Source organism: Anabrus simplex, chromosome 6, assembly GCF_040414725.1.
Source record: "Anabrus simplex isolate iqAnaSimp1 chromosome 6, ASM4041472v1, whole genome shotgun sequence".
Taxonomy (NCBI): Eukaryota; Metazoa; Arthropoda; class Insecta; order Orthoptera; family Tettigoniidae; genus Anabrus; species Anabrus simplex.
In genome coordinates, this window is record NC_090270.1 from 267,590,436 (window position 1) to 267,616,408 (window position 25,973).

A 25,973-nucleotide genomic window follows, 5' to 3' on the forward strand; every position below is an offset into this window, starting at 1 on the left:
TAATAATGATGAACTTGAACTCATTAATATCGAAGGTTATTATCTAGCAAGTAATAATACAGTCAGGTTAATAAAGAGCATGTGGAAGTTTGTATTTTTGCTAAGTCAGGAATTGAATGTAAAGAAAGGAAGGATCTTGAAGTGCATAATTCTGAATTAGAATTTGAACTAACTTCAGTGGAATTTAAGCTTCTCTATGGTAAAAGGGCAATTCTCTTAACCGTGTACCGTTCATCGGATGCTGATGTGGAGATTTTTTTAGGAAAATTAGATCCAGTCCTTCATAATAGTTGTGGTAGGAATAGCAGCGCAGAAGTAATACTTTGGGGTGAGTGTAACATAGATTTCGCTGAAGAAAACCAACCGTCAACATCGCAACTACTGCACATTCTTCAAAGCTGTAATCTAAAACACTTAATTTTTACGCCCACCCGGGTAACTGCCACCTCAGCTACAATGAGAGACAACATTTGTATTAATTTCCATTGTTCTAAAATGTAAGCATCCAACATAAATTTTGGATTATCAGATCATCATGCTCAAATTTTGCAATTAGGAATTGAGAATATTAACAAGCATTCAACCAAAATGAAGCAAGCACAATTAACTAGTTTTTTCTCTGCAGCTGCATGTGGCAGTTTCATTGAAAGTCTTAAACTTCAGACCTGGGCTACAATAACATTTGGTCATAGCATTGACTAAAAATATAGAAACCTTTTAAGCATTTAATGCAATTTGAATTATAATCTTTAAAAAATACTAGCAGTAATTAATGAAACTTTAATAAAGCCATGGATCACGAAGGATATATGGATTTCAAGTCAAAAATGTAAATTACTAAGTAGATTAGCACAGCAGAGTTGTGATATGGATTTTTGCAAGTTTTTTTTTTAATCAGTCTATCGAAGAGTTTTTAGGGCGGCTCAGATAATGCACAATAACAAGAAAATTAAAGAGTCGTGCAATAAATCACGAACCATATGGAATGTAATCAAGGGAGAAAACAACAGACAAGCAGTTGGAAATAAAATTGCTCCCATAAAAAGTTATAAGGGAATACAAATGAATGACCCTCATCATTTGGCTAATTACACAAATGATTTCTTTCTATCCCTACCATCAAACTTGAAAATACAAATAAATCAAATGTATTACCAGAACTTCCAACCTTTGTGCAAAACTCTATGCAATTAACTCCAGCACTGGCGTATCCAAGGGGGGGGGCCAAAATGTTTCCTGAAACTAGAGCGAGGATCAGCCGTTGTTTTACGTACGGTACGAACAACTTAAAACTTACGCCGAAATGACGAATTAACGTAGCGACAAAGAATCTACTAGCAGGGCTCAATACGGCCATTCATAATTTTCCATATTTGTACTGCTTGAATGAAAGGAAGACACTTAGGATTGTGATGCGTGGGGATATTTCACTGTAGAGGCCTCAGTATTGGGAATGTGTTGACAAATGCCAAAAGATGAGGAAAGGGGCAATTAGCCAGGGATTACTCAGTAGGGGGCCGGAACGTGACCACCGAGATAACGGAGTCCACAGCCAGAAACAGTTGAACAACATCGTTTCAGCTTTTGCAGATCAGTTCCAGGAAACTGGGGTTGTACCGTGGTTGAAAGATGTGCTGTGTTTAAGTTGCAGCGTTCAGAAGACTGTGATAGGATTGTGAGCTGCACGTTAGTTTCTCATTTTGTGCCATATAATAACTTTGTCACTAAGGGCAAAATAATGTGCATCATTGGTAAGTTATGATTTTAAAAAAATTCTAATAGCAAGACAGATCGCAGTTGCGTACCTTAGTTCTATAGGTAGGTCTATATATTTTGTCAAATGCCCGGGGACTGATTGGAACTTCAAATGGCACCATCAAAAGTGCATGTAACTATCTTGTAATTAGCGGACGTGATAATTCAGTTCCAATGGTTCTCTCTTCTCATCAAGACGGCCGAGGCTTGAGTCGCAGTCGATGCATGAAACATTTTTAAAATGGGAAGTCACGTTCTATTGATACAGATTCTACTTAAAACACTAGGTCGCGTGCCTTACCTTTGTTTAGTACTTTTGAGTAATAACCGCATCATTTATGATGGTGTATTTTGAGTATCAACCATTCTTCGGGCTTACCTTGTACCTTAAATGGTGAGTGGATGCAGTGGCGTACCCACGAAATAATTTCAGTGGCCAAGTCTAGGCCAGTAGCGTGGATACAACTTTTCCATGAAAAATTTGCTTTACGTTGCACCGTAGGTCTTATGGCAACGATGGGAGAGTAAAGGGTTAGGAGTGGGAAGGAAGCGGCCGTAGCCTTAATTGTATGTTGTATGTTCAGTCTTCAGCCCTAAGGCTGGTTGGATCCTCAACAGCTCCGCCATCAGCTGTCATTAAGGTGTGAAAATAGGAAACCACGGAAAACCATCTTTAGGGCTGCCGACAGTGGGGTTCGAAGCGGATGCAAGCAAACAGCTGTGCGCCTTTAACCCCACGGCCAACTCGCCCGGTGGATATGAAAAGAAAGCCGGTCCTACCGAGTGCGGTGACGGATCTTCTGTAGATATTGATGGTTTTGATTGTTGCCATGTAATTATATCCAACAATCGAAATCATAGCTTCTGTACTCTAAACCGGCTGCGTTATTGAAACTGTTCGTAAAATTGATAATATCGTTCTTCGTTTGTGAGGAATTAGAATCTTCATTTAATTTTTTTCTAAAAAAAAAAACACTTTGGTACGACGCCCCGTGAAGGTGACTACCTGCCAGGTCGTAGATATTTCGATCACAGGAGACTCATGGCCAACTCTATTGCACCCACAAACAAGGCTGTATCTTCCCGATCCCATGCCTTTCTTAACTCTGTCAGTGGCGGGCATCGAATGCAGGATGCCTTAAGTCTAATTCTAAAATAAGGTGACCTGAAGGTAACAAGCCGACCCCGCGGTGTAGGGGTAGCTTGCCTGCCTCTTACCGGAGGCCCCGGGTTCGATTCCCGGCCAGGTCAGGGTTTTTACCTGGATCTGAGGACTGGTTCGAGGTACACTCAGCCCACGAGCTTATAATTGAGGATCTATCTGACAGTGAGATAACGGCTCCGGTCTAGAAAGCGAAGAGGATTCGTCGTGCTGACCACAGGACACCTCATAATTTGCAGGACTTCGGGCTGAACAGCGGTCGCTGGGTAGGCGATGGCCCTTCGGGCTGTTACGCCATGGAGTTTGGTTTGGAAAAGTGTACAGAGAAGGAAGCGACACCCCTGCAAGGCTCTTTAGCTTCCAGCTAGTTCTTCCGTCCGGTCTCGTGCATTTAGGACAGTTGGAAAACGTACGCCTTAATAAATGCTATTCATAAAACCTGTTTAAACATACTAACTGAATCTATTTATAAAAATAATCACAAACACCTCCTTTTCATGTGTTCAGTTGGTTGAGTCGCTGTCCTTCTGAGTCCGAGTTCGCAGGTTCAAATCCCGACTTTGGTCGGTGGCCCTCAAAACGGTGTTGAAATGGCAACAGCTCCATGTCTGGTTTCTGGCACGTTAATAAAAATTATACATACGAATATTAGCGTCATAAAACTGTAACTTAATGCTACTATATTCTGCACCCCAAGCTTGCGAGGGAAACGAATTAACAATTTGCTTTACGTCACAACGACACTGATAGGCCTTATGGTGACGGTGGGATAGGAAAGGCGTAGGAGTGGGATGGAAGCGGCCGTTCCCTTAATTAAGGTACAGCCCCAGCATTTGCCTGGTGTGAAAATGGGAAACCACGGGAAACCATTTTCAGGGCTGCCGACAGAAGGGTTCGAATCCACTATCTCCCGGATGAAAGCTCACAACTGCGCTGCCCTAACCGCTAGGGAAGCTAATAGGACAAGGTAAACACTCCCTAGCATATGTTGTGACATATATTTTTCTTTACCAACTAACAAAATATCTATACCCATACACCTTACATTCTATATTTACTTATTTATTTATTAGTGCTTTTTTTTTACAGTGGCGAAGTTAGGGCTCGAGGCCCTCTCGTGTACTTAACCACATACCAATCAAAATCTTAAATAAAATACTGAGATACGTAAAACAGTTAAAACTACATAAATTAATAGTTTAAAAATACACTTAAATACATTACTAACTAAATTAATATTAAAACTAATTAATATTGAAAAGTGCAGCTGCATAGCTAAATGGTTAGCGAGTTGGCCTTTGGTCACAGGGGTCCTGGATTCGATTCCCAGCAGGGTCGGGAATTTTAACCATCATTGGTTAATTTCGCTAGCACGGGGGCTGGGTGTATGTGTCGTCTTCATCATCATTACATTCTCATCCCGACGCACAGGTCGCCTACAGGTGTCAAATAAAAATACCTGCACCTGGCGAGCCTAACATGTCCTCGGACACTCCTGGCACTAAAAGCCATACACCATTTCATTTCAATATTAAAAACTCTTAAAAATGACATCCTCAGGCACGCACACATTCACACTTCAACCATTCAGTCAGCTGTCCTCAGCAGGTAGTCTCGGCAGGTTTAATTTAATTTCGTGTGGCTATTTCTAGCCGAGTGCAGCCCTTGTAAGGCAGACCCTCCAATGAGGGTGGGCGGCATCTGCCATGTGTAGGTAACTGCGTGTTATTGTGGTGGAGGATAGTGTTATGTGTGGTGTGTGAGTTGCAGGGATGTTGGAGACAGCACAAACACCCGGCCCCCGGGCCATTGGAATTAACCAATGAAGGTTAAAATCCCCAACCCGGCCGGGAATTGAACCCGGGACTCTCTGAATCGAAGGCCAGTACGCTGACCATTCAGCCAACAAGTCGGACGTCTTGGCAGGTGACCTTAAATCTTAATAAAGAGCTAGTTTCTCTGACCTGAGCTTACAGGGAATTCCATAATGTGACGCCGATCACCACAAATAATCTATTAATTGTATTTGTGCGGTGCAGTGGAATAGAAAGATAGGATCTAGAATGTGTATTTAAGTTGTGAAATGATGATAAAAAGGTGAATTTAGAAGAAATATACAGTGGCTGACTTTCAGCTAACACTCCTAAACACCATCGTTAAAGTGTGTAGCTGGCGACGTTTATCAGGCTTCAGCCATGAGACAGCCTGATAGTATGGGGTGGTATGAACATCGTACCTGCTGTTGTAAATAAATCTCAGGCAGGAGTTCAGTGCTCGTTGAAGTTTAAGTGTTTCTTCTCTCGTCATATCAACTAATACAACGTAACAGTAATCAAGAATAGGGGGAACGAGTGTCTGTATTAGTTTTGCCTTTAGCTCAAATGGAAATATATCCCTCTGCCGTTTAAGAGGGTGAAGCACTCCAAAAGTCTTTTTTTACGTATTTCTTTCGTGTGACCAGAACAATCAAGTGTTTCATTCATAATTAAGCCAAGATTTTTAACCGCTTTACTGTGGGGAATAATGTTCCCATTCAGTAGGATAGGCGGGATTACGACATTGTTTGAGCAGCTCAGTAATTTTCGTGGTCCAATTATGATTGCCTGAGATTTTGTGGAGTTTAGTATAAGAGAATTTCGTTGTGCATATATACTGAGTCATCAGAGGTCATTGTTAATATCTTGTCTTGCAGTGTCGATATGTTATTTCCTGTCACGGATGGTATGTCATTGATATAAATACAGAAAAGTAAGGGCCCTAGAATAGGGTACTGCCCTGCGGGGCACCACTAAGTTTCATTTTCCATTTAGAGGCCTTGTCGTTTACTGTTACACGCTGTTGATGGTTACTCAAATAATAACTAAGAAACTTAAGCGCAGCCAGGTCGAAATTTAGCAGTTCCATTTACTTTATCATAGTCGGAATTTCTATAGTGTCAAAGGTGCTACTGAAGTCAAGAATGATAAGTTTAGTGAGCAGTCGTTTGTCTATAGCGTTTCTTCTTACCTTCAAAAGTGCTGTCACGGTACTGTGACCCTTCTTAAATCCATATTGCAAAGAGTCCAAAGGAGCATTTTTATTTAGGTATTCCAGAACTTGCTCATATACTAAACGTTCAAAGGCTTTAGAAAGCGCAGGGAGTACGAACATAGGACGAATGTCAGAGAGAGATTGTGGGTCTAAACTTTTAGGTACCAGTATAATATTCAATATTGTCTGTTTTCCAGACAGTAGGGAAAATTCCGTTTAGTAAACAGTAGTTCAGTATGTGCGTCAGTATAGGCAGGACAGCACCAATAATGTTATGTATAAAAGTAATAGGATTATCATCTACACGCGTGGCCTTTGATTTAATCGAGTACAAAGCCTTTTTAACCTGATTTTCTGTGACACTGTGAAATGTGAATGGTGGATTGGCAGGAGGGGAGGGCGGTGATTTGGTGCAGTTAATTGGGGTAGGTTGAATATTTATTCTACTAGAGTAATCGTTCAGTTCGTCAAGTAGAATGTCAGGAGTTGTCTGGCTCTGTTGATGTTTTCCTATTCCCAGAGCTCTAAATTGGTCCCATGCGCGATTGGAATTAAAGTTGTTAGCTAAATTCCGGAAATATGCACATTTTTTATTTCTGATTAACTGCTTTGTGCGATTTCTTAAGATGCGGTAAGATTCGAAGTCTGTGTCATCTAAGGTTTGTTTATAATGTCGAAATAACGAGTCACGGTGGGCCATCATTCTCTTGGTTTCAACATCTAGCCATGGAGAAGAGCGAGAAACCTTTATACGACGTGTATGTGTGTGTTTCTTTGCCGCATTAATCGTATACAATGTCACTTCTTTATAGCTTATCACATGACCATTATTATAATAAAATCACCGTATTTATATTCTGGCTTGGGGACTTGGTGTTTGTCCCAACATTTTCCTCTTCATATTCAGACAACATACTACACTACCAGGCACCAAAGAAACACACAACAGTGATTACATCCCTCCATATAGGGATGCGTCGGGAAGAGCATCCGGCCGTAAAACAGGGCCAAATCCACATGTGCGACACAGTTCGCACCCGTGACCCCACAGATGTAGGAAAAACGGAAGAAGAAGAAAGAAGAAGAGGAAGAATAAGATGATGATGATGATTACTATTAGCTTCCGGAATCCGCAAGAATCCACCACTCTTACTTGGATCCAAGGACACTAATTTCCTTTTTAGGTATTCTATACTGTACCCTGATGAGATAGGCCCTAGTTTCATGATTTGGTTTTTTTGAAGATGAATACAGATATATAGGAATATTAAATGGAATACAGTGTCCGTTTTGTGTGGACGGGAGAATTTCAACATAGCCAGCCGTGCTCGTGACAAGCCGTCGCCACAGTTAAGCTTGTCATTATGGGGAGAATGTTTCTTGGCCAGAAGCTAAGAGGATTAAAGCTAGAGCTCACAACAACAGAAGTAATGACTACGAGGAAGTGAAAGAGTATATATTTCGGACCAAGGGCGAGCAGGTGTATCGCCAATACCGAGAATATGACGTACCAGTTTTTCCACGCCCCGAGGCATTTGGTGTTGTCACGTTACAAGGAAGAGATTTCAAACTAACCGATGCGGTGTTGACCAATGGGAAAATTTATCATAGGCCCGCAGATAAACCAACATAAGAAAAACTCAAGAGTGAACTCCAGTTAGCTTCTCCGATAACAATAATTAAATTATTCCAACCACATAATTGAACAGAGGGGATTTTTGTGATATCATTCCCATGTTGATTAATTGTAATCGTAATAAATTAAAGTAATGAATTCGTGGAAATGACCCACGCTATCTCGCCATTGGTCGAGATGAGCACGCCATCAGGTACGCCGAGTTAGCGCGCGAAAGGTGGAGGACAGGAATTAAGTGATATTTCCATGATCACCGAACGATATGAGTTCAGAATACGACACATGAATGTGTATCGCCAGTGTATTAAGTAGGATAAAGCAAGAGATCCAAATCCACCTGCATATGCCAATTTAGGATAACCAACCCCCCTCCCCAGGAGATGACCGCGGATGACCCCGGTGGGAAACCATATCGTCCATAAAAGTCCAGTAGTGGGACCTCACATCACCCAGTCGTTTGAAGTCACCAGTTGTGACCGGTCGGACATCACATCACTCAGTTCTTACCAGTCACCAGTCGTTATCGGTCACCAGTCGTGTCAGTCGTATGAAGTAGTTGAGACTCTGACACGTTGACTCTGTAAGTCAGTACCTCGGGACGCATTCGAAGTCAGTTAGAGATGAAAGTGCGTGAGTTGTTAGGAGAATGAAGACGAACAGTGAGATTATTCATATTACCGAGTGTAAATAATCAGTACAACTGTATGTTGAATTTAATAAATGTCATGTGATTAAATACTAAATAATAAACGGAACGCCGATAGTACCTTTGGAAGGCAGTGTGCGGAGCCTGAAGTAAATAGCTCAAGATAGACAGTGAATAACCATCCGAGCAGGGAACTATAGGAGCTAGGCGATTATCAAGACGGCTTAGAAATAAACCAGGTTGTGCCGGTTGAAGACGCGATACGCGCCGGTTCAAATGAACGATATTTCGTCGTAATGTGTCACGACGTGTGTTTCGGGCGTATATGAAGAGTATATTGTGCGAGTGTCAGGGGTCTAGGAGCACCTATAAGTGTTTTTTTTGTTATTAGTATTCTTGTATAAAATAAAGGTGTTAATCATGGGTAGTCACCCAGAAGTGTTTTATTGTGTTAAATTTATATTGTGCGACATGATGGACGAGTAAATCACCATGGGGCCGTAAGGCCTATATCTCATCCGCTACGAGACAATGGAATTCTACATAGGAATGAGTACACAAATTTGATACTTGGGGATGTTATCGCGACTAAACGGGGTTCAGTGTAAATTAATTATGGTTACTTAACATGGTCCGCCTCCCGAGTCCATGATTTTATTTTTTTGTTAGACAGACGAACTAATTTATATTAACGTAACAATGGGTTAGATTAATTAATTTGAGTATTTGTTTGTTGTATATAATGTAAATATGGGATATATTTCTTTCAATTAATGCATGCTGTTTGTAATACTTTGACTTAAGTTCATTTCAAGTGTTAAATTCCTTTTTTGTGCTAACCCATTTATTTCATTTTCAATCACTGCGGTGATCATTTGTATTTTAATTAGGAATATTTTCTACCTGACAGCCAGATTATGAAAGAGCCAGAGTATGTAAGATTTGTGTTGCGTACGGAAGGTCATTAATATACTAATAATAATAATAATAATGTTTGTAAGTCGGCAAAGGAAAGTAAATTAATAATAATAATAATATTTGTGCGTTTGCAAGTTAAAATATAATAATAATAATAATAATAATGACAGTGCTTCGTGAGTTAGCTAGTGCAAATAATAATCAATGTGGAGATGACATGAAGCGTTAAAGACTTTCATTCGCGTAATCAGTTTGATTTTACGTAAAACTTTTGATTTCACGTTTTTGGATTTTATTTTAACCATTAAAATTTGGTTAAAAGCGATAGAGGCACGTGAATTAGAATGGTCACGATATGTTAAGAGCCCAGAGTGGTTTGAGCCCATATTTAGAGTTGGAAGTCATGAGGGACGAATATTCGGCGTGAAATAAATTGAGCCGTATTGTTTGTAATAATGAAATAGATGAATCTCAAGGCCTAAGAGGATAAAAAATGCATATGCCGGTGTTATTAGTGGTAGAATCCACGCACCGAGGATTAATTTATGAATTAAATGTTTGAAGAGTTCCGAAAAAAAAGGAAATGGACTTCAAATTGGAAGGAATAGTTTAGCAATCGCCAGCATTGGAGGTATTTGCCCAGCCGCGATGTGCCATTGGTTGTGAGATGTGTCTTGGGAGGACACGTGTCCCCATATAAATTTAACGGCAGTACGAAACTGAAGGTACGGTCCCGAATACCGTGTTGTCCCGACCGATATAAAGCAGATCTTAGTGGTTCATAACGGGATTTAACATATGTGACTAAATTCTAAAGAGTGGAAATTAAAATATCATCTTTCCATTTTTAATAATAATAATAATAATAATAATAATAATAATAATAATAATCATACTCCAAGTGAATCTTGTCGTAAATCAATTGCTTAGTGCCAAAGTAGACTGAAATTGTGAAGGTTTATGCATTTAACCATAAATATCGCTAACGGTAGTGTATTCACAATTAAGTATTTATTTTCCACCTAGTCGATACAATGATTGCTTAAGGCAATTTTTAATGGTCAAAAGTGGTACATGTTTCGTATATTATCAACATCTTCAGCCACATAACACTGTTTAGATGAAAAATGTATAAAATTGACAAAGTAATGCTTTAGAGGAAGCGTCCTTAAAATTAACATAAGATTGACAAGATTAAAACAAACAAATAACTCAAGAGAAAATATATAAATTATTTCTACAATAGAAAGCAGTCGTCAAGGAAACACTTGTACAATATTCCATAGAGAAATTGTCCTAATAAATATTCTTTTCTTAATAATTCATGAAAAAAGATCAATTTATAAATTAAAAATTATACAATTTATAAGTAATTATCGAAATGAAGAAATCCTGATATCACAGTGCGGCTCTTATTATTAATGTAGATGAAGATATAACTAATTCCTAGTTGTCAAATCTTATTAAGCCTGCTTTCCTTTGGAACAGTAACTCCTGTCATTCTTTCACAGTTTTGCGCCGGGTGTAATATTGATGATGCGTTCTTCCTTGCTCTTGCACCTGAGGAGGTGGAGGAGCGGGGGATATAGGTGTGTCAAGAACTTCCTTGCTGTCACCTATAGCTTCAACTGAGGAGGAATAAGTTGTAGGGCTATCTGTAGGAGGAGAAATTCCAATTCTTTTTTCGTGATCCTTCTCAAGCATTTTCAAATATACTAGAATTTGATAATATAATGGATTCTTATATTCTACAGCCTCATTAAGGTTATCATTTTTCTTTACAAGTTGGTCTAGATGAATGTACAGGTCTTCATATGTGTTCATTAAGCTGCCCTTTTTTAACTTTTTTATGATGGTCAGGTCTTTTTCTATGTTGGTAAATTTATGACCTGTGGCAGTCATGTGTGATCCCATTGCTGAGAATCTTCTATGTTTTTCAGCATTCACATAGGACAATCTGGCCGCAATTTTAAAGTTAGATATTTGGAACATGTGAATGCTGAAAAACATAGAAGATTCTCAGCAATGGGATCACACATGACTGCCACAGGTCATAAATTTACCAACATAGAACAAGACCTGACTATCATAAAAAAGTTAAAAAAGGGCAGCTTAATGAACACATATGAAGACCTGTACATTCATCTAGACCAACTTGTAAAGAAAAATGATAACCTTAATGAGGCTGTAGAATATAAGAATCCATTATATTATCAAATTCTAGTATATTTGAAAATGCTTGAGAAGGATCACGAAAAAAGAATTGGAATTTATCCTCCTACAGATAGCCCTACAACTTATTCCTCCTCAGTTGAAGCTATAGGTGACAGCAAGGAAGTTCTTGACACACCTATATCCCCCGCTCCTCCACCTCCTCAGGTGCAAGAGCAAGGAAGAACGCATCATCAATATTACACCCGGCGCAAAACTGTGAAAGAATGACAGGAGTTACTGTTCCAAAGGAAAGCAGGCTTAATAAGATTTGACAACTAGGAATTAGTTATATCTTCATCTACATTAATAATAAGAGCCGCACTGTGATATCAGGATTTCTTCATTTCGATAATTACTTATAAATTGTATAATTTTTAATTTATAAATTGATCTTTTTTTCATGAATTATTAAGAAAAGAATATTTATTAGGACAATTTCTCTATGGAATATTGTACAAGTGTTTCCTTGACGACTGCTTTCTATTGTAGAAATAATTTATATATTTTCTCTTGAGTTATTTGTTTGTTTTAATCTTGTCAATCTTATGTTAATTTTAAGGACGCTTCCTCTAAAGCATTACTTTGTCAATTTTATACATTTTTCATCTAAACAGTGTTATGTGGCTGAAGATGTTGATAATATACGAAACATGTACCACTTTTGACCATTAAAAATTGCCTTAAGCAATCATTGTATCGACTAGGTGGAAAATAAATACTTAATTGTGAATCTATTGAAGTGCGATACGGACCATGAAGCTGATTTTATGTAACGGTAGTGTAAACGTGAAATAATCATAATAATCATAATAATAATAATAATAATAATAATAATAATAATAATAATAATAAATATTTGAAGAAGAAGAAGAAGAAGAAGAAGAATTTACTTTTTATATTTTGGACATAATAATGATGTTGGGAGTAGACATGAAAAATTTGAGATTTTTAACTAATAATAATAATAATAAATAAAATATTTGAAGAAGGAGAATAACCAATGAAGCTACTGTTTTTTTTTTGATGAGAATAATAAGAGCGAGAAGTTGAAGTATTATAGCGAGGATGATTACGGGTTACGATAATCATGATTTCCACTATTAATAATAATGTTAATAATAATAATAATAATAATAATAATAATAATAATAATAATAATAATAATAATAATAATAATAATAATGAAAAGTTGAAGAAGCAGAAGATATAGAACTTGCAATAGTAATTTGAGAATAATAACTATGATGAAAGGAAATTAAGATATTTAATGGGCGATGATTTATTGTTACGAATATAATAATAATAATAATAATAATAATAATAATAATAATAATAATAATAATAATAATAATATTTTATGAGGAAGCTGATCATTAAATTGTGCGGATAAATTAGGAGGAAGAACGAACCTTCGTTTGAAACGTCGGCAAGGGTTGGCATATAATCATCCCGGATGACAAATGATAATAATCAAAAATAGGATTATAATTGAAATTAATGATAATAATAAATTAATTGATGGTAATCACAGAATATGATAATGATCAGATAAAGAATGGTAATGATATTATTTAATAATCATAGGAGGATATGATAGGGACAGTCGTCCTGTGTCGAACTGCTCAGAACCAGATGTTGGGTTTTCACGGGGAGATTGTTAGCGGTAGATACGTAAATAACCCACGGACGGCACATGTCTTCATGGTCAGAGCATAGTAATGAACCTTTCCGTACATCTTGTCGTATTGACAAGTGTAAATATTGAAATAGGCTTTGAGTTAATGAGCTCTACCTGGCGTGTTTGTGAATCTGGAAATAATAGGCTAGAGTTTGTCCATACTATAAATTCCCGTTTTTTCGAGACGATAACATTTCCACAGTGGGTGTCTGGCTCACCAGAATGTACATACCGGAAGTGTCTCATGTCCAAACGGAACGAGGAGACGACAGTAAAAAGTTACTGTCGTGCCTTCGTCTCCGAAAGAAGATCTCCAGCGGTGAAACGTCCAATCATACGGATGTGAATTCGATCCCCAGTAACCAACTGGGGCGAATTCACCAAATGTTTTACACTACCAGAGTAGTGAGGTAAAATCCAAGTAGTATGTCATTTATTTTTCAGGATGAAAGTGTCCCAATGTAAAATTGTCATCATGTGTATTTTGCTAAATAGCACACCCACCAAGATGCATGGCTAGTGCTATTTACCAAAATTGCCGAAACCGGTCCCAAAGATGTATTTTATGATAAGTTAAATAAATATGTGATGTTCTAAATAGACCATTACGATAACGTATTGAATAGGTGGAACCTTTAGCTTTACTAAGCATTGTAAAATCTTGAGTCAATACAGACAAAAAATGAAGTTTTTAATACTAAATAAAAAAACAGTTGTTACAGACAGACGGTGCAATTTGAAAAAAGCAATGCGGAAGTACTGACAATGCTTTCATTTGAACAATGAATTTGTATTTGTGTGAACCAAGGACAATAATTGCACTTCATAAACTTGGAATCGTTAAAATTAATACCATGTGATTATTTTAACTTTGCAAATAGATGCTAATTTTGGAAAAAATAGATGCTAATTTTTAAACAAATAGATGCTAATTTTTCAGGTCCCTATGCATTGGCCTCATTTAAGTACTGCCATTGGTTTTTGTGGTTTTCCTATAACTGCATAGCCTTTGGTGGTGCTATTTGGGGATCCAACCAGCCTCTGGGCTGATGACCTAACAGACATGCATTGACATTGCCGGTGGCTCCAAGTAGTCTATGCAGTTGCTACCACGGTATGCACTAGCCATGCATCTTGGTGGGTGTGCTATTTACCAACTGATGAGCCCAACTTAGTACACTGGGGCAAAATTCTGGCAACCAGAAATGAGGTAGCTGGAAAATTTATAATGTACAATAACAGACGATTTATATTGGTAATATATTATTGTTAGTATTAAGAAATCATTCGACAACTCCTATACTGTTGGCATATTTCAAAACATGTAATTACATAGTCTGTGGAAGCTAAATAAATGAATGAATGAACATCAAGAATAATTATAGCTACAGTATCCAAAATTATGATCGAACTCCGATGGAACGCCGAGATAAATGACTTAGTTATTGCGAATACTGTTTCAAAAAACCGCATCAACCACCTCATCACCTACACCAGTGGTGACTACATGGTCTCTCATAGAACTGAGACCGTCGAAGCGGCAAGCATCAGTCGCCAGTCTGAATCTCAGCGGTTAACATGGTGAGACATTTATCTGATACAGATGTTGATTCCCACAGGGAACCTGAAATATTTGCCCCATCATCGTAACACCATATTTTCGTATGTAAAAGATCTGGTTTCATCTTAATGGTCGTGTGAGCAGTCATAACTCTTGCTATTGGTGTGTAAAAAATCGTAATGGTGTTTATGAAGTCCCTCATTATGACAGGAAGATTGGTGTTTGGTGTACTGTTTGTGCAAGACGATTAATTGCCCCCCCCCCCCCCCCCTTTTTTTTTTTTTTTTTTTTTTTCCGAGACGATAGTAAATGCAGAGAGGTACCAAGATGATATTTTGACACCATTCTTCCATCAGTTAACAGAAGAAGAAAAATTGTATGGGTGGTTTCAACAAGATTCAGCCCGGGGCCCTGTTTCATAAAACATCTTTCACTAATATTATTAGTAAGAAACCAATAATATTAACTAATAATATTAGTATTATGTTTCATAAAATTATTAGCTAATAATATTAGTTATTAGTTTATGAGTCGAAATTATTAGTAGATGTTCCTAATAATATTAGTAAACTGTTTCATGGACAACATGACTAATAAAAGTTACTCATATTATTAGGATTATTTCCATGAGTGTATTTTGACTCATAATTCATATTATTAGTGAAACCAAAGTGAGCGGTATTTTAATATTTTGGCATAAAATCATGAAGATCACTGAAATGGTCGACTCTGACTCAAATAGTGATAAGGAACGAGTGTAGGTATTCACCGTTCAATAAATGTTACGTCAAAAACAGCCTGTACTGGAATATAACAAACATATGAATACAATGGGAGATTTAGGTTAGATTACAGAACTACTGAGTATTTGCTTGATAGGATCGATAATAGAACGTTCCACTGCAAGGAATGAACCATAACCTTAAAATAGAAGCTTCGCATTGCACTCCACCAGTTGGTAGTGATACACAGTATCATTGTGTTTCTCTAGTGCAGTTCTGCTCGAACACTCCAGGTATCCTTTAAAATCTTGGCTAATATCACAAATAAACCAAGATGATGCTGGTGATGATTATTGTTTTAAAGGGAAGTAGGCTACAACTAGGCAACCATCATCTATAATAACACTAATCAGATAGAAAAATGGAAGGAATACGTCATTTTGAAAAATGAAGGTATCGGCTAAAGAAAGAGAAGGGCCGCGATGGGCATGAAAATGAAAGACTCTCTCGGCCTTGCAACCTAATACTGTCAGGGTCGGTAAAGAACAAGAGTTGAACAAGGGAGGTTAGAAGGGTAGATGAAAATGAGCCTGGCAGAAGTAAGTTAAAGCAATGGCAGGACTCATCTCAGTGCCCCATGTTCGCCAACACACGCTCCCAAGTTGAGAGCCCTGGGACCCCTTTTAGTCGCCTCTTACGACAGGCAGGGGATACCGAGGGTGTATTCTACATGTGTGTCACCCACCCGAGGGGGCATTTTTTTCTTTGACTGGTCGAAACAGCGATTTGAGCTTCTGGTCTGTGGTGAAAACTGGACTTATATTGTACAGTACTTCCCAAGAATGTGCCCTATTCTGTCAGTTATACCTGCCGGAAGGAATACTTTTTTCTGAAGCCCTGGTTTGTACTATCCCTGTTACTCCTTGATCTTTACAGCTCGACTAAAAATAAAAAAATAAAATAAAGTCACTCAACTTGTCAAGAGCTCAATACTTCCAGAACATTTGCAGAAGATATTGCTGAATTCAGACTTGGTACCTCCAATCATTTAAGGCCTCCCTACACAAGATTGATGTGCCACTAAGACCAATCGTGAGTGCCACTCATTCTGCGACCCATGAGTTAGCCTGCTATACTTCATCACTGTTACAGCCAGAAGCAGGGAAGACAGAACATCACATTAAAGATTCGAAACATTTCTTACAAATATCCTGATAAGGTTTGATGTTAATAACTTTTTTTTACTAATATACAAGTAGAAGAAACACTTGCTTACATCAGACAATACCTGCCTGAAGAACTGAACAATCTGGCAATAATTTGTTTAAAATCTACTTACTTCTACTACAAGGAGGATCATTAAAAACAGGCAGAAGGAGCGGCAATGGGGTCATCTCTGTCACCAGTGGCTGCAAACATGTTAATGGAACACACTGAGTCTGCTGCATTAACTATTATACGCGAACCTTTTCTTGAGCCCGATTGTTACGGGGTGAGGAGTAAGGAGGGAGCGCTGCCGGTTTCGGTTATACAGCCAACTGGATGGAAATGAAATCTGAATTGAATCGATAATGTGATCGATTGATATGAATTCTCTAAACATTTATAATCTTACACCAACAACTGTGTCACACATACATTATTTAACATTATATAACATTTCTCGATGCGAATCTTGTTCCTAGCATGAATTCTATAGTTTGGCTTTGCTGTGTAAACAACAACAGTACTAGGTCATAAAGTGTACGCCAGATGTTGCACAGCGATGCATAAGCGATTCATAGTTTGTGTTTCAAAGGTTGCCAATACGGATGTCTAAAATAACCGAGGTCTACCGATTCAGCACTAGGGAGCTCAGAGCTCAAGAAAAGGTTCGCGTATAGTACAGCACCCCTGAAACCTAAGCGCTTCTATCATCACGCAGATGACACATTTTCAGTCTGGCCATATGGAAGAGAAACATTAAATTAATTTTTGAAGCACCTAAATTCTATCAACAGGAACATCAAGTTCACAATGGAAATAGAAAATTAAGATAAATTACTTTTCTTTGATGTGCTAGTGCAAAAAAGATAGTACACTAGGCCATGCAATGTGCAAAAAACCTATGCATTCTGAAAAGTACCTTCATAAGTCCTCACACCGCCACCCCTGCCAAAAAACAGCTCTTCTTAATACGTTATTTGCTAGAGTGAATAACCTTGCAGATGCTGATAACTGATCGAGTGCATTAAGAGAAATGACAGCATCCGAGAAGAGAAACGGCCATACATCACGAGGCATAGCACCAGCTGTAAAGATCAAGGAGCCTAACAGGGATAGTACATACCAGGACTTCAGAAGAAAATAATTCCTTCCTTACATGGAAGGTGTAACAGAACAGGGCACATTCTTAGGAAGTACAGTATAAGTCCAGCTTTCATCACAGACCGGAAGCTCAAATCCTTGTTTCGACCAGTGAAAGAAGAGAGAGAAAAAAAAAAAACCTTGAATCTATGAAGTTCCATGACAAAAAGGCTTATTAGCACCAGAGTCAGAGAACATGTCAGATAAGTTAAGAATGTCACTCTTTCATCTTCCACAGAAAATGTTATAATCCAGTCCACCATAGCAGAATTCTTCTACAATATGGACCATCAAATCTGTTCGACCATGCAAATGTTATCACGCCTGTAAAAGGTTACTATGCTCGATTTAAGAGGGAAGCCAGAGAGACAGAGCTGTGCCCAAATAACCTGAACAGGGAAGACAGCTTCAAATTGTCGAATACACGGAGACCTGTACGTTACTCCAGAAACAGGTACATAACACCACCATGCCACAGCATGACGTACTCCAGAAACTGTCGACAGAGGGCAGTGAGTCCGCAACTTCCCTCCCAACCACCACAGCACAGTACAACGATCCTTGAGTCCAGTCAGTAGGAGGCCATGAATAATGTGGTTGTAATTCGCTCAACGGACTTCCTCATTCCTTGAAGCATTTCTATGCTTACTGTCAGCAGCAGTCTTTCATATGCTTTGCCCTGATGAAAGCCAATGAAACTTGGCAGAAAGTTTGACTTTTTGTTAAATACTTGTTGGTAAATAAAAGTAGCATTAATCCACAAATAACATTGATTTAATAAATGATAATGAGCCACAAAAACCTAAGTTCTTTAATTTCTGAGTTCTGTTACCTTAGAATTATTATCAGTATTACTAATGGTAACTAAAGCATGAGGGAGGTTAAAAAAGGGTAGCTATGGCAAAGAATGCAATCAAAATAAGAACTTCAATAAAGACTTCAGTCTTCAGACCAGGAAAGAGTTTGTTACATCTTATATGTGGAGTGTACTAATATATGGGAGTGAATTATTGACCCTGGGGAAACAAGAAATGGGCAGGTTTGAGGTAGCTGAGATGCGATTTTGGAGACAATTACACCCAATAACTAAACTGTAAGAAAAAGTAACACTGTAGTGTTGAGAGAAGTAAACGAAAAAAAGTCGTCTCATCAGAAAAACAAGAAAAAGGAAGGTGGAAATATTTGGACACCTAATAAGAGACAACAGTCTCATTTGCAATATCATGGAAAGGAAACATCCAGAACCTCATGACACAAATGATCTGCAGCTCCTCTGAAGAGATGTAGATGCTGGGAATGAACAGAGAAGGCTGGTTTGAACGACAAGGTGGTGGTGGTGGTGGTGGTGGTGGTGGTGGTGGTGGTGGTGGTGGTGGTGGTGGTGGTGGTGGTGGTGGTTCTAAGATTAAATAAACATAGAGAATTAAAAAGAGAGATCAAGTAAACACCAGATTTGTGAAGGATGAAGGTGGCATAATTTTAACAAAGCCAGAAGAAATAAGAAATAGATGGAGAGAGTATTTTCATAAGCTGCTGAACATAAGAACGGATGACAGTCATTCAATGGACGACCAAGAAAGGCAATTAGTTGACGAAGAAATGGATAAAGAAATTACAATGAATGAAATTGAAATGGCAGTAAGAAAGATGAAGAATGGAAAAACTGCTGGAATAGATGAAATTTCAGTGGAGATGATAAAGGCAGCTGGAGCTGTAGGCCTGCAGTGGACATATCGGGTTCTCAGGAATGTCTGGGAGAATAAGGAGGTCCCTGAGGATTGGCAAAAAGGAATAATCATCCCAATTTTCAAGAAAGGTGATAAGAAAGTTTTGAAGAACTACAGGGGAATTACTCTAATATCCCATGTTGCTAAGATAATGGAAAGGATACTGGAAAGCAGAATAAGGTTGAGGGTTGAGAAGCAGATACAGGAAAATCAGTTTGGTTTCAGAAGTGGAAGGTCAACAAGAGAGCCCATTTTCATTATGAGACAACTAATGGAAAAGCATTGGGAGTACGGGAATGATATGGTGATGACATTCATTGATATTGAAAAGGCATATGACAGTGTCCCTAGGACGAAAGTTTGGGACAGTCTGGTGCAAAAAGGAATTGGACAGGGATTAATAAAAATGATCATGGCATTGTATAAGGAATGTTGTAGTTGCGTGCAAACACAAGTTGGCAGGACAAGTTGGTTCAAAATAACTAGTGGGCTGAGACAGGGAAGTATTCTATCACCAATCCTGTTTACAATAGTAATGGATGACATCATGAGAACAGCAAAAGCAGCATATGGAGGAAGAGAAATGAACATGATGTTATTTGCAGATGATATTGTGATTTGGGGGGAAGATGACAGGAAGGTTCAAGAACAATTGAATGTGGTGAATAGGAAGATTGAAGAATGTGGATTGAAAATAAATGTAGAAAAGAGTAAAACTCTTGTTATGACTAGAGGGGAGAAAGAAGGGAAAAGTCAGATTAGACTTGCAGACAAGCCCCTGGAAGTAGTGGAAACGTTTAAATACCTGGGGAGTGAATTAATGGAGAATGCTCGACTGGATGCTGAGATTAGTAAAAGGATTCAAGCTGGAAGTTGTTTCTATCATAGTGTAAGAAATATGTTATGGGACAAAGATGTGCCAATGGAAGCAAAGGATACTATGTACAAGATGTATTACGTACCCATAACAACTTACGGAGCAGAAACTTGGACAATGACAAAGAAGGATGAGAGTCGAATACAGGCAGCCGAAATGAAATTCTTGAGGACTATGATACAGAAGAGTAGACGAGACAAAATAAGAAATGAGAAAATCCGGGAAGAAATTGGAGTGGAAAAAATGAATGATAGAATAGAGAAGAGCTGACTAAGATGGTTTGGGCACATAAAGCGAATGAGCGACGAAAGAATGCCAAAAAAGGTGATGGAAATGCAAATCCAAGGAAGGAGAGGCCGTGGACGACCACGATTGAGATGGAAGGATACCATCCAACGCAGCATTATAGAAAGAAACCTGGACTGGGACACAGTGTTGGAGGAGGAGTGGTGGAAAGACCGAAGAAAGTGGAGAGGAACCATATTGCCCCTACCCGGCTACAGCTGGATAAAGGGTAATGATGATGATGATGATGATGATGATTGTTGTTATAAAAGAAATTGTGTACTGTGTGTCAAAATTTCATGCTCTTTCTTACCTGAAAGAGATCAGTCAGTGGCTTAGCAAACCTGTCCAGCACAAATTTGATTTCTGTCCATAGCTCCTGTGACTTGAATTCAAAGCGGTAACGCTTGAACAATGAATGAGCAGTGTGAAGAACGCCATTGATTACGTAAAAATCTCCTGCAAAACAAAAATTAGTTCATAATTACTAATGTGGGAACAGAATACATATATTCTGTCTAGCAAGATTAAGGCCATTTGACCCTCTCTTCCATCTAACCAGAATATACAGTAGATACTTCACATACAACATTTACAGGAACAAAATTTAACCCGCGATCACTCGCGCTATGAGGTTCAATATAACATTTTTACAAATTTTGCTACAACTCGTTTATCCTTAGGTTGGAATCGATGTTCATTTGAAAATGCCTCATTCGGTCCTTTGAGCAAGCCATGATGTATTTGTGTAGTAGCTGTGATATTTTGGAGGGGAGGAAAAAATGGGGGAAAGAGCACATTACGGGTTGTGTTAGTTGCTATCTCACAGCGCGAGCGGTCGTGTGTGTGTAACCAGTGAGTAGCGTTAGGGGAGACCTAACAGCGCGAGTCATCACGTGTGTATGATTTTCAACAATTTGATTGTCAGCAATATGAGTGTAAGTCAAAGACAGCAAATTATTAGCTGGTTGTTAGATGAAAATTACGTTGATCACATGAGTTTTCCTGGGAATAATTATGCGCCGATTGTGTGAAAATGCTGAAAACAACATTAATACCATAGGATAAAGTAACCTATCTTTTAGACCATAAATATTACAAATGTATTTGTGATTTAGTAAGTAAGCTGATACGTTTATAGGCTACTATCAGTTGGTGCTATATCATTTGAAATACATGTAATGTTTAAGTTTAACTATATGCCGTATTCAATAAAAATAATAAAACATGTTAAAATTATCAGTATACAATAAAAACATTTAAATAAAATAAAAACAAACAGAAACATACAAATTTAATGATTTTATAAGAGAAGTACAGATTTTAGGTTCCACCTAACAACGCAAGTGATTGCGTGATTTGCTGATGCGCGAGTGATCGCGGGTTAAAGAAATAGAAATGGAACATTTTACAGCTTCCAAACAATACAGCATTAATAACAATAATGGAAGACTGGAAGAAAATGCATTATAACCTCAGACACATTGTGACATGCATTGCAGTCCATGGCTTCCACCACAAAATATGCATCAAAAACACGTTCATGAGTCAGACAGCAACTGCAATTGTGAACTTTGCAATGCGCATTGCGACCTATACCATACTAAGAGTTCAATCAATCAATCAATCAATCAATCAATCAATCAATCAATCAGTCAATCAATCAATCACATCAAACAATCACCACTAATACGCATTTAAGAGTCTCCCACATGGCAGACTGCCTATCAGTTATTTACCTAGTTTTTTCTTAAATAATTTCAAAGAATTTGGAAATTTATCCATTGAACATCTCCCTCAGTAAATTATTTCAATATCTAATTCCTCTTCCTAGTTGCAAACAACTAGTGAGATCAAGAGTTTTGAACATCTGAATGACTGAATCTTATGTACAATCTAGGTAGTAGTAGTAGTAGTAATAATAATAATAATAATAATAATAATAATAATAATAATAATAATAATAATAATAATAATAGCAGCTTATTTTTTTGAAAGAAATTTCCATATGAATTAAATATTCTGATGTGGATTTGGTCCCATTCCTATTCCGAGGCCAGAATTTCAATCTCCCTCAGTCAGCACACTGAAACTATCAGCTACCAACACTGCATGTAACATTTTCAAGAAAGTTCATTCAAATGTTAACACACTGAAGAAAGATTATTTTGCAAGAAGTGCTGAACAATTTTATTGTAAATAGTGTGTATATTTTGTATTTAGTGTATTCTCAACAGTTCATAAAGGACATGGGTTCTTCCGTTTTTAAATTCTGATAGAGCAGATAAGATGGCGACTACTGTGTGTGAGTCTGCGATATCCGTAGTAGATAATGGTGTAAGATGCAGTGAAAAATGTGGCAAATGCAGAAGAGTAGTTAAAAATGGGATTCTATGTCGTAAGTGTGATGAATGGTACCATTTTCGTTGTGCAAATATTGTAAATAGGACTGATATTGAAGAAAGTGAGTGGCTACCGATAGTGAGTCAGAACAACAAGAAAGAGAGACATATGAAACTATAATTAAGATTTTAGGAGTGCTACAAGAAGATTTATACGCTCTGAAACATGAAAATGAAAGCTTAAAGGACAGAATAAAGAAACTGGAAGATAAAGAAGACATTGGAGAAGAAAGATCGCCGTGGACGGAAGTGACGCGTAGCCATTTTAGGCCTAATGTTAAACATATGGGAGAAACTACGTACAACTTAAAACCGGGAAAAAACTCTTTGCAGTGCCAAAATAGATTTCAGTTACTTCAGCAAGTTCCAGAAGAAGACATACCAAGTTTTCCAAATAATTTTAAATCCAGTGGAGGTAACCTACAGAAGAAGAAAACCAACCGAAAGTCAAGATCGCCAAAGATTCATCTCTACGCAGACAGTCAAGGGCGGGGTAAGGCAGAAGGCATCAAGGATGAGCTGCAGAATCCAGAAAATGAGGTTTTAGGACTAATAAAACCAGGTGCCAAAACTGAAGACGTCCTTTCAAGTTGTGATCCTGTGTTAGAGAAGGACAATTATGTGGTAATTGTGAGTGGTACAAATGACATTGCTGCAAATGAAGGTGAGGAACTAGTTATGACTCTCAGAGGTAAGATTTCCAAACTACCTGACTCAAAAGTAATTGTAGTTAATGTGCCACCTAGGTATGACCTTTTAGAGGACTCATGTGTGAACAAAGCTGTACATGACGTAAATATAAAAATCAAGAGATTATGTAAGAGTTTTAGAAATGTCTATGTAGTAGATACTTTAGGTCTTGGCAGGCAAATGTTTACTAGGCATGGGTTACATCTGAATGGTAATGGAAAAGCAAATCTCTGTAGACAAATTGCTACAATTATCAACAGAGATTTGCAAACTAATCTGTACTTAAGAAAACCCATACCACTAAACTGGCACATACAGGGAAACTTGCCAGAAAACCCAGACCCTTAAATCAAGATCTATGTACAAGGATCTGGGTTCCAGGGACGTTCTCAACTCATGAGTCAAACGTTACCCAATTGCAACAGTCAAGTTTTAGGGAGGAAGGAGGTCTGAGACTGCTCTTGGTAAACTGTCAGAGTGTAGTAAATAAACAATTAAAATTCGGTACATTGATGGAATCTTATGAGACTGATGTGGTGATAGGAGTAGAATCATGGTTGAGAGAAGGGGTGGGTAATAGAGAAGTATTTCCAGAAGGGTACACAGTCTATCGTAGAGACCGAGGAGATAAAAAGGGAGGGGGGGTGTTTATTCTGGTGAAGGAAACTTATTGTTCACATGAATGGTTTGCCGATGAAAGGGATGAAATATTAGGGATAAAATTAGTTTGTCATAATATGAAGGAGGTGGGAATTATAGGAACATACAGGCCTGGAAGAGAGGAAAGAGACATGGAAATATTTGAGAAAATAATAGATTATACTCATAAAAACAATAATAATGATATGGTAATAATTGGGGGAGATCTAAACTTGCCTGAAGTTGAATGGAATGGAGCTGCAAGTGAAGCCCATGAACAGAAACTGGCAAATAAGTTAATTTGGGAGGGAGGATTTACATAAGTAGTACAAGGACCGACTCGTCTCAATAACTTACTAGATGTATTCTTGGTTAAACCATGGGAAATTGTTGATAAAACTGAGGTAATTGAAGGAATAGGTGACCATAAGGCTGTAATAATGGATGTAGGACTGGTACCAAAAAGGCTTAATAAGAGGGTCACACAAGACAAGAAATTAAACAGAAAAACTAAAGTTGATGAATTTGGGACTTACCTTAAATCACAATTCAGTTGTTGGATAAGTGAAGGGCGTAATGTGGATACACTTTGGGCTAAATTTAAAGGAATCATTTGGGAAGGAGAGAAGAGATTTGTACCTGTTAAGAAGGGTAAATGACCTCAGACCCTGTTTATTATACAAGGGAAATAAGAAAATTACAAAGAAAATGTAGAATAGTAAACAGGAAAATCAAAGAGGGTAGGGAGAATAGAGAAACTAGAAAACAGCTAATGAGGGAACTGAATAGAGTGAAAAAGGAAGCAAAAGAGAATTATATGAATGGCATTCTTCAAGAGGGTAATGACCACAAAGGGAAATGGAAAAAGCTGTATTCATATATTAGGAATCAAAAAGGAAAAGGAATCCAAATTCCTACAATGGTGGGAGAAAGGGGTGAACACTATTTAACAGATAATGAGAAAGCAAACCTCTTCAGTAGGGAATTCAGAGATTCAGTAGAAGATTGTCAGGACTTGGAAACCATAACAGAAGATAGAGAGGGAGAGACACATAGGGAAACAAGAAGCTTCTCATTCACAAATGAAGATATTTTCAGAGAAATCCAACTGCTTCAGCAAGGAAAAGCAGCAGGAAGTGATCAAATTACTGGGGATGTATTAAAGACGATGGGGTGGTATATAGTGCCTTATTTAAAATTTCTCTTTGACTATGTCATAAATAATAGTGTAATACCAAAAGAATGGAAGGAATCTATAATAATACCAATTTATAAAGGAAAGGGTGATAAAAGGAAACCAGAGAACTACAGACCCATCAGCCTGACCAGTATAGTTTGTAAAATACTGGAGAGTTTAATATCAAAGTACATCAGAGGGATATGTGATGATAAAAATTGGTTCATGAGGAGCCAGTATGGATTTAGAAAGAAATTTTCTTGTGAGGCACAACTGGTGGGATTTCAGCAGGACATATCAGATCAGTTGGATTCAGGAGGCCAGTTAGATTGCATAGCCATAGATCTTTCCAAAGCCTTTGATAGATTGGAACATGGAATATTATTAAAGAAATTGGAGGGAATAGGACTGGACGTAAGGGTTATACGTTGGATACGAACATTTCTAAATTCAAGGGTTCAGAAAGTCAAAGTAGGAAATTATATATCACAGGAAGAGAAAGTTTGGA

At 37.9% G+C, this 25,973-nt stretch overlaps 1 protein-coding gene across 2 annotated transcripts in view; it reads right to left on the bottom strand.

Annotated features, from left to right (window-relative positions):
* Positions 1-25,973, bottom strand: part of Cse1 (chromosome segregation 1) — a 296,434-nt gene that overhangs the window by 252,986 nt on the left and 17,475 nt on the right. For both annotated transcript variants that reach the window (XM_067150404.2, XM_067150403.2), the window contains exon 5: positions 20,871-21,016. In XM_067150404.2, the coding sequence (XP_067006505.1) occupies positions 20,871-21,016 (146 nt within the window). The remainder of the gene's footprint in view (positions 1-20,870; positions 21,017-25,973) is intronic.